The following is a 10,097-nucleotide window of genomic DNA, read 5'->3' as shown; positions in this document are numbered from 1 at the left end:
CATTTGTTCGATGACAACCTGAGACATGGAAGATTTTAGCCATCTATTTAAGACCCTAACACAAAGAACATGGCCAGACTTTCTTTAGGCAAAGTCACTGCTTTTTCCTGGACTTTTCTCTGATTTTTTTCTTCTTTACTCTTCAGCATTTTATCACAATTGAACACCAATACCTACATGGACTCAGGTTATTTTTAAACACTAGTTTATTTACTCTGTCCCTGCAAACAGAACTAATGCCAGACTGCAGCTGTTTACACACTCTTCAGTATCAAAGAGGAAAATAGCTTTTGTTTGATTTTTGTTTGAAATTTTTCTTCCTCATCAACAGTTACCATAAATTAGGGGATCAAACTGTCTTCCAGAATAATTCAACATACGACAAACACAGTAAAGAAAAGCTGAAAAACAGTAACGGATCTTGCAAAAGGTTTAGCAACAAGGAAAGGGCTGACAGCTCTGGTATGATCACAGTTAATGTGAAGGCCTGGGTCACTCCAGGCAGGCATTTCTTTATTTTTGGGACCACTTTTTCAAGCTAAAAGTGATTGGCATCAACATCCTAAGAATGGAGAAGACATATATAAGGTAGCTGATATAAAATAACACATTTGACAATGAAGTCAATGGAATGCCAGTCATTTATATCAGCTCCTTGTTTACACTAGTTGCTGTACAGGTTTGTTTTTTACATTACAGATCCAGAATTAGAGTAAAAAATATTAATATTAAAGTTATTATATTTATTTTTCTTAAATCTGCAATAGCGTTTTGTTTACTAACTATCAGGTTTTCTAAGAATTGACCATGCATCTCAACTCAAAAAAAAGTCCAAAGTTTATTGCACATCTAATAAATTATGATCTAATAAATAAAACATCTCATAAGGTATCTACTTTCTGCTTCTGTAAAAATAAATTTTTTACTTATGGGACAGGCGTAGAAATATTCTTGCTGCAAGCATATTGACTACAAGAATAGAAACTAATGCTAGGACACCACTACAACAAAAGGAGAGCTGGAAACCACATAATAAATATAGAATTAATACCTGCTTATTACCTTGAGATTAAAAATGAAAAAAACTGCATGATTTTCTGTATGTTACTTTCACCTGTTTCCCTTAGTGCTTTGAAACATATTATTTTATTCTACACCCATCAAGAACAGAAACATTTTGAAAATGTGGTTTTATTCTTTTGAAACAGTATGAAATAGTTTGACAAAACCACAACAAATACAAATCTATTTCTAGAAAAAATAGATGTAATATCCTTTCTGTCTTTATTGCACTAACAATAAATGAATAACCCTGAATACATAACTATGAATAAAAGAAATGAAAAAACGCCTTCCTGAGAATGACGTTTGCAATTTCTGAATATTTTTCACATGTTTAAGCTACTTCTCCAAGCAGTAGCTGCCAGAAACACATTTTGCTTTGAGTAGTCTCAACTGAATTTGTAAGTAAGCTTCTTTTAAGCTCTTATTAAAATGTGAGTTTATAAATCCTTTGGTTTTGACTTTTTTCAGAATTGTACTGCCTGACTTATTTGAGCAAAGTAAGCAGGACTTTTTTTCCTGAACCCACCCAAAGTATAAAATAAATTCATGAATGTGCTTTTAAGCAAAAACGAACATTGAAACTAATAATCAGAAAACCTTACGGTTTGACATGCAAGATTTTCTCTTCCACACTAGCTGTCAAGCAGCTAGAGAAAGAACCCTGTCCTGCATATCTTTCATTCCACATGCACCATAATTTTAGTATGGAGCTTATTGTTGTTCCTGTTATAGGCTGATGGGTTTTTTTCATGTTTTCAGTGGGCATGGGCTTCAATTTGAGGTCAGTATTTAGATACCAAAAGACAATTTAAATAATGTACAGAATTTGTAGTAAGAAAGACACCAAGGACTCAAAAGAAATAAAAATAATCTTTTCACATTATTTTCACTATAATTTATTACTGAATTATGACAAAGTTGATGAGGAAAGGTCTTCACCCAAATACCCAAATTTACAGTTTAGTTAAATGTGAATCAGCCCTCCCAACAAAGTGCAAAAAGAAAGGTGAGGCAAAATTAATTAACCAGCAGAATCACTGGGATTTTCAACTTAGTGTCTCCATGCATGGAAAAATTAATGCTAGGATACAAGTATATAATGGAAGAGTTTCAAATGCCTCCTTGTCTTGTTTCATCACATCAATACTTCACATTGAGCAAAATTAAATATCAAACAGGTTGCTAAACCATATTTTAACACAGGTTAGTATCTTGCAAGGATCACAGATTTGAGGGAAGGATAGTATGTACCTTTATGGGTACATAACAAGGAGTAAGATGAATCTACACTGAACTTTATGTTGCAAAAATTCTCACAGGTATTGCTGTGAATGCAGTAGCCACTCACTCTTGAACGCAACAGGAGAGCTATCAAGAAAAGATCACCCCAAGTATGACTTATGTATATCTTCATATCTTCAAAACTTAAAAAGAAACAACAGGTACTCAGGCCCAGCCTGGTATGGAGTTTATTTTTTGTGTCCAATGTATGTGTGTTCAGAATTTATGGCAATGATTGAGGAAAACAACACTACCAGGGCAGGACTTAAATTGTCCTTGGCTTTAAAGATATATATATGTGTCATTTAACTTAACTCAATTTAAAGGCATACTAACAGTTAGAGATCCTTTAGAAAAAAGTTCTGTCTTTAAAGTATGTAGGTATGCATATAAGCACATATCTCCCTAAATCCAAATTTTAAGATGATAATCACTAGAAGCAGAACTACTACCTTACCAGCAAAGGGATCAAAATCCACCATCATTCTGTAGAGACGCAATTAAGCAAACTCTTTCACAGACAAGTTAAGCCATCTGATAAATTGAATTGCTTCCAAAAAAGCCAAAGGGAAGTACATTTTTTGTAAAATTAATAGTATAATCTAATAGGAGAAAGGTGGATGTTTTCCACAAAAATAACCCTATAAAACTCTTTTTAAAAATATAAAAAGCAAGAAGAATCTCTTCAGGATGCTCTCAGGAACTGAAGGCATCTCAGCTGAACACAGTATAGGTGATGACTTCAATGCCATCATCAGTATCATAAACAATATAAAAACTGGGAGCTTATAACTTCTACTTCTGTGTGTACATAAATAGTTTCTAGATATACCAAATAAATGATACCTTATAACAAATACCCCCCTTACAAATTAAAATTTACTATCAGCTATGGTGGGAATATTATTTTGTTTCTTATTCAAGTATAAAGTTTTCTGTTGACTTACATTTCAACATTAGGTATTTCTACTCAATACAAAAGTACAAAGTTGCTTTAATGATAGATGTGATCTGTAATACAACACTAATTTTATTAGAGATGTTTGTGCTGAGCATTTCATTTCAATCTTTATCTAGAAAAATCTTATTGCACATAATTGTGAACTTCTACTGAAATCAGATTACATCAATAGAAACAGCATATACATAATTGCACCACCGTTAGACGGAAGTCCCATGTATAGCCTGACATTCACAACAAGAAGTTAAATACTAAATGGAACAAGTTATTCTTTGAGACTTCCAAAATCTTTGTTGCCAATTACATCTTTAAAACATTGTGAAGCTAAAATACTATAAAGAAAAGCAGGCCCTAGTTAAAATTTGAATCACGTTCCAGGTTATTCTTTATGCTTGTATTAAAAACCATAGATTTATCAATTTCATAAATAGAAAATATGGGTCCAATAATCTAACCTTTCATTGTTCAAGTTGTTCTTCGTATGTGAAAAGAATTCAAGGTGAAGAGCCAGTGAAACTTTTCAGTCTACCTGCTATATCAGCGAATATTGTTTAAACCACTAATTCATTACTGATATATTCTTGGTTTGTCCCTGCATCAAAAACAAAAATAAAGAGAAAGTAATATTTCTGCAATTTCCTGGAGAGCCTCCTATGCCCAGGGAAAGGTGAGCATGGGGCTGAGCAGGCTCTACCTCTGAAAATGTATGATTTACATGTATGTGTACATACAGTTATTCACTAAAGAGGAGAGGGAGAAACATCAAATCACTCCCCCTTCCTTGGAAATATGCTTGTCACAATCATTTTCCTAAGAAAGCACAGTTTGGAACCACAATCCACATTTCAAAAGGAAAAAGGAAAAAAAAAGGGCACTGATGAGACAGTTCATCCAGCTAAGGGATGTCCTCTGCTGCAGACACCTGCGTTCTATTCTTTTGGACTGACCCATGGCGGTGATAAGGGGCAGGTTTTCGAGCACGCAAACACATGGGCTTTGCTTACAGCCACCACTTCACAGTCGCGTGTCATACTCCAAAGGCTCGTCTGCATCGTCAGCTCCTCTGGTGCTTGTCTCCATTTCTACTTCGAAGGCTGGACCAACCCCTTCCAGTGTGTACTCACTTATTCTTAAATCTATGGCAAGAAAATAAATTCAGTAATGCAGCCAAGTAAATGTTTGAAAAGCACATACACCCCAGGCAGTGTCCAACCCACTGACTGGTGGCAACCTGTTAGCTGTTTCCAGGAGGAAGAAAATCTGCAGCAGGACAAATCAGAGCCTAGGGTAAGAAAGCCCTTGCGGGGATCCAAAACGGTGTGAGCTGACAGGAATAAACCTTCCCCAGCTGTATTCATTCAGCTGATTTTCCTCTCTATTATCTCTAGCTGCCACAGACACAAATAATTAAAAACAATAACACTGCAATTTCTGTTTCAGAATCAAACAGCAATCATTACTCCATGTAGGCACTGAAAGGAAGGAGCTTTCCCCTAGAAAAAACAGGTGGATGGAAATTCATCCAAAACAGCAATCTATTTTGGCTTTGAGTGTTTTAAATCTGCCCCACATCAAACAGAAGCACACTCCATCAAATCCAACATGAACAACAGGCAATCCAACTAAGCATAAGTAAGGGCTGTAGTGTACAGGACCCTATCCCAGGGCCAGGAAAAGCTCAACTTTTGCACTGGAGAAGTTCCAGTGAGTTTTTTACTGGATAATGCATTGCCAATTTTTAGATCATTACTTTTTCTCATTCTAAAAATTATTGCTGATGTTATCTGTACCGATGATCCTAGAAAAATGAGCTACCATTCTGCAAAGCAAGGGAAACAATTCAATGGACAGAAGTTTTTGTGCCGAATGCTAACATCAGATTGATAGGCACAGTTGCTAGGCAAAAGAGCAAGGTAAAAGAGCAATATTTTCACATCCGCCTTTGAACAGAGAGAGTGTGCCTGATATGATCTTTCAGCTCAAAAGAATTTCAGTTCTTGTTTTTATAGCACACCTAGGCCTTTACTTCCTTGCACTTAAAAAGTTAGCATAGATTAAAAATTAATCTTTACTTCGCATACCAGGAAGTTTCAGCCTCCTGCAGCAAGAGTTACAACGATGCTTTGTGATGAAGTTTCTTATAGCTTCTTCTCCTAGGTTTGCCGGTCCAAACACCATCTTTCCAGATCTAAAAGAAATATTATTAAATAATCAATGAACTCAAAATAAAGCATTGTAAGGGAGGGAAAGGATGATGTTTTCTTTTTTTTAAAATCAGAGATGCTAGCCCTTTCTATAAAGACAATCAAAGTTTAGTGTACGTCACAAGTTTCTTAGCTCTGGGACAAGAAAGCTGCCAATTCTGGTAGAGTATCAGCCTACATATACTCCACACTACTTTTCCACCTGCTGCATCTCAAAGATGCTCTAAAGGGAGGCAGGACAGTGCCAGCAGTTCCTACTGAAACTCCCAAAGAAAAGTTTGGGCACAGTGACATTCAGACAACATATGCCAGAATCTGAATGACTCTGTGGCAGCCACCGCTCATTCCCATCAAGCAAATCATTTAGTTCCAGTTTTGATGCACTTGGGAACAAACCAGAGCTAGCTCAGACTTACTTTTACCTTATTTAAGAACAGAAAGCTAAAAGCTCGCAGAACCCTAGTCACATCAGTATGCAGCATAGAAAAAAAATACAGTTCACGGCCGACAAGCAAGGCTTTAAAATTTATTGGCTTCTTCCTATGCTCATTTCCATGTGTCTGCACTCAGGCCAATTCAGCAACATTACCAGGGGATCCATTGGTGGAAATGTATTGCATATTCTGAATGAAGCTAACACGATTGCAAACAGAAGCAAGCTATATCCACACATGTATTAGAAGTACCACATAATGACAACAGATTCTTAATGTAGTCTGAAAGATCAGTGTTCATTAATTTTAATATTGCTCCACCATTATTCTCAAGAATTGAATTGACATTCTAGACATCATGGAACACAGCACACAGAAAACACTTCCAAACAAACTTTATGAATGCTAGTATTTTATTTTAATGATATGCAGAGTGGAAACAATACATTTTAAAATCTGAAGTCAATTACAGCTCTGAGAAGCTATAGAAAAAGATTTGAACTCCCTCAAATCTATCTGTAATTCATACTAACAAATTACATTTTTTCTAAAGAAAGCAGTTTTCAAATATGACACTCTCCCTTTACACACAGGAGAAAAGCAATGATTAGCCAAAGCCACTATAGAAAGCTTACTGTCAGACACCAAAGACTCTCTGCCTTCTGGATCATCTGAAGAACTCGTCTAATGAGCCTTTACTTCAAATTAGTACATCAAATGAGGGAAGAAGTGAACTATTATTTAAGGGCTGTATACAACATTTTAAATAACATGATGATATATTGCCATTTCTATCCCTTGGTATAATCTGGTAAAATGCCAGTAAGATATAGAACATGCTTAAGTATTTGCTTGGGCTGGCATAGGAAATTGAGAAGACTTCACTAACTCCAAGGCTACAGAACCACTCTGATACTTCCTCTGATCTGTTATTCCATACGAAGTTCAGCAAATAGCACAAGACAGACTGATAATTTTCTCATGTTGTTGCGAGATAAACAAGGATACTGTCTGCAACATATGTGAAGTAATCTTTCCTTTCTACCCAGCACTGGCAATGGTTCAAGGGAAATATTGCATTTAAATTTGGAAAACTATTTCAAGAAATATGGGGATAAATTGGGAAAATAGCAAGAATGACCAGCAGTCTAGAAATCATGACATACATTAAACGATTAGGGGACAGCCTAAAAAGAAAAAAATAGAAAAAGGAGAAGGTGGTGACTACCTCTGAGCTTGTTGAAATCTTTTTCTCTATGTCGACAGTAGACGGGACCAGAAAGAAACATTTCAAGAAGGAAATCAGGAAAAATCTTTCACGGGAATGACAGTAAACTATTGCAAACAGATATTCTGGGAAGTTTTTAAGGTCATCCTTGGAAGACCTTAAGACTTCTCTGTACAAGACCTGTAAAGCCAGGAATGACCTGGTGCAGAAGAAGAACCAGCTGAACTCTTTGGGTCCCTTCTAAACGTATAAATGTTTTATAAGTAAGGTCACTCTACTGGCTATTCAAGGTCTGATTCTGCCTCCAAGGACAGAAAAATACTGAGCCCAGCTTTCCTATTTCCCAAGCAGATGCATTAATGTGAGCTAATGGGCTTAAAAAACCAGAACATGCTTCTCCTTTTGTGCAGAATCTTTCCTAATAGTTATGCTCCATAAATATCTACCAGATTGTACAAGACTGGTCCTGGCTGACAGGCAGGTAACACAGACTGTGCTGATGTAACAAGTACTCCTTACAGTCCAGAACTACAAGTGCTCAAAGCAGACAATAAGACATTTACAGGGCTTTACTGATGGAAGATAAAGGACTGTGGGGGGCTTCATGGCAAGTAGCACCTTTCCAGGTAGGTACCCAAGTCATTTATTCAGTATGTTTTGTAGATTTAGCTTCCAGTCCACCTGTTTCTGTTTTGCCAGTTTCTACAGTAGAGGTTCAGATCAATGCAGATATTTTGTCTACTGGAAGGAATTCAACTGTAAATTGTTTCGCTGGAAGTGCACAGCTTGGTAAATATTCAATAGATTCGATCTTCAAAACACATGTAAATGAATAGCTTCAGATAACATGGCCTCCATTTGTTACTAAGCCCTTCAGCCCATCACTATCTGCTCGAGAGCTTTCAAAAGGGAGAGTAAGAGACCTAACACCTCTGACTCCTCCTTTTCACGTTTGTAATGAGATTTTTGACTGCCAGTGCCCTTTTTCTCACCTCTCTCAGCTGGCCTAATGCATCAGTTCTTTCCAGTTTGAAACTCAGCCCACTATTTTCCTCATTTCTGATCTGCTCTTCAGACACTCTGCACCTAGTTTCTGTGAAAGCTTTACCTGCGTGGACTTTGTTGTGGTTTCAGCAAGTGGTTCACACTAAAAAAGCATGCAGAGTATTGCTTATGAGGCAATTCTTCCCAACATTTGGGTGGTACAGAAGTCTGCAGGGGCTGCCTTGAGTCACGACCTTGCTGCTGTATCTTGATTTCTTCTGCTTTTAAAAGAAATCTTTCATGACCTTTATACCCGCAACATTTTATCACTTCATACATCTTATGCAGTGCATATAGCCAGATCTTCAATTCACGCTAAATATCCATAAACTTATCCTGAGCTGATGTAAATCAGTATATGTCTGGGATGCCACAGTATCAGGCATACTTTCCATACAGACATATTACTTTTGTCTTGGTACTGTATATAAAACCAAAACACAAGGCACTATCACAGAGCTAGAGGTCATATTTTGTTGTTACAAAGTCCATTTCAAGACAGCATTCAGGATGCATGAAAGAAAAGACTCATTACAAGGTAATTACATGAGCCACTAAATCAATGGAATTAAAGAAGCAAAACATAAATAATTTCACAATAAGTAGTGCTAAAATTTGAATCAGACCTGTCAGTCAGATGCCATCTATTTTCTCCCAGACTTCTAAGGGAATGTGAGCTCAAAGCAACATTTGAGGAAGCACACAGGCTTTGGTTAAGTATCTTACCTACAAATGCAAACCTAAAACAGATCTTGCTACTACCAGAAATGTTTCTCTTATGAGCAAATGAAGGTTAGAGCAAAGACAGTGCTTTTACGTTGTTATTACTATTTTAGAAAGTGTTTCTTAGAATTGAGTATCTGCTAGCTGCTTACAGAATCCATCCACGATTTCAATGCCTTATTCCTTTAGATGCCTGAATCAAAACAATATAGTTTCACAACTTGCCTTTCTGAAGATTTCCCTGAATGTAAGAAAATCAAGCTGGTTTTGATTAATTAATCAACACTTGCTCTTTAACTAGGACTTGACTGTTTTACAGATGATAAAAACAAAACAATAAAAAGCTCTGAAAATAAGACCTGTGTAATAAAATATAAGCTTCAAGATAACATAGATAAAAATTATTCCTGTTTTAAAGAGTATAAGCTGAGTTGCCATGTGAAGTACTGTGGTCAACAACTGTCCACAGTCTTCAGTAATAACTATTACAGTTTATGTTACCACTGATATAAAAAAATCCACTAGAACAGTAGCAAACCAGACTTTTATATATCTGCAGCAATATCTTAAAAATATTTGCTAAAATCTAGTGAACAACTACATGACTGACCTCTCTGCCTCTCTGTACTAACTATCCTTGTGCTTTTGTCATGGTCCTATGACCTACTTAGGGCAAAGACTTTGGCACCGTGAGGTGCTTGGCATACTTTTGATGTTCTTTCCAAAATAAATATTATATGGCCAATACACCTATATTCATAACTAGACATTCATACAACATTAATACAGTCATTTGTTACTAATCTTATTAAGGAAATATTTTAAATGGTCCCAGAATGAAGAACCTGCTTCCAAAGTTAACTTGTTCTGGGTTCTAGGCAAGTCATCTGATATTTCTAGAGTTAATCAACCACACCCAGAGTACTGTGTACAGTTCTGGTCCCTGCTATACAAAAAGGATGTGGACAGGCTGGAAGGCATCCAGAGAAGGGCCACCAAGATGACCAAAGGACTGGGAAGCCTGCCATACGAGGATAGGCTGGGAGAACAGGGTTTGTTCAGCCTTGAGAACAGGAGGCTCAGAGGGGATCTCATCACCGTGTCCCATTACTTAAGAGATAGCTACAAAGAAGACGGAGACTCCCTTTTTACAAGGA

At 36.6% G+C, this 10,097-nt stretch overlaps 1 protein-coding gene across 8 annotated transcripts in view; it reads right to left on the bottom strand.

The window, feature by feature from the left end:
- Nucleotides 1-1,188: 1,188 nt before the first annotated feature.
- The window catches only part of TRPM6 (transient receptor potential cation channel subfamily M member 6), a 97,619-nt gene continuing 88,710 nt past the window's right edge, over nucleotides 1,189-10,097 (bottom strand). For 5 of the 8 annotated variants that reach the window (XM_064439393.1, XM_064439394.1, XM_064439397.1 and 2 more), the window contains 2 exons: nucleotides 5,389-5,495; nucleotides 1,190-4,443 (listed from right to left, as the gene is read on the bottom strand). In XM_064439393.1, the coding sequence (XP_064295463.1) occupies nucleotides 4,322-4,443; nucleotides 5,389-5,495 (229 nt within the window). In that variant the 3' untranslated portion in view covers nucleotides 1,190-4,321. Of the gene's footprint in view, nucleotides 4,444-5,388; nucleotides 5,496-10,097 lie in introns of all 8 variants that reach the window. The other 3 variants (XM_064439392.1, XM_064439390.1, XM_064439391.1) reach the window with 1 other exon arrangement.

This window comes from Phalacrocorax carbo, chromosome Z (assembly GCF_963921805.1).
Source record: "Phalacrocorax carbo chromosome Z, bPhaCar2.1, whole genome shotgun sequence".
Taxonomy (NCBI): domain Eukaryota; kingdom Metazoa; phylum Chordata; class Aves; order Suliformes; family Phalacrocoracidae; genus Phalacrocorax; species Phalacrocorax carbo.
The sequence above is the reverse complement of the archived record's forward strand: the minus strand, read 5'-3'. Positions and strand labels throughout refer to the sequence as shown.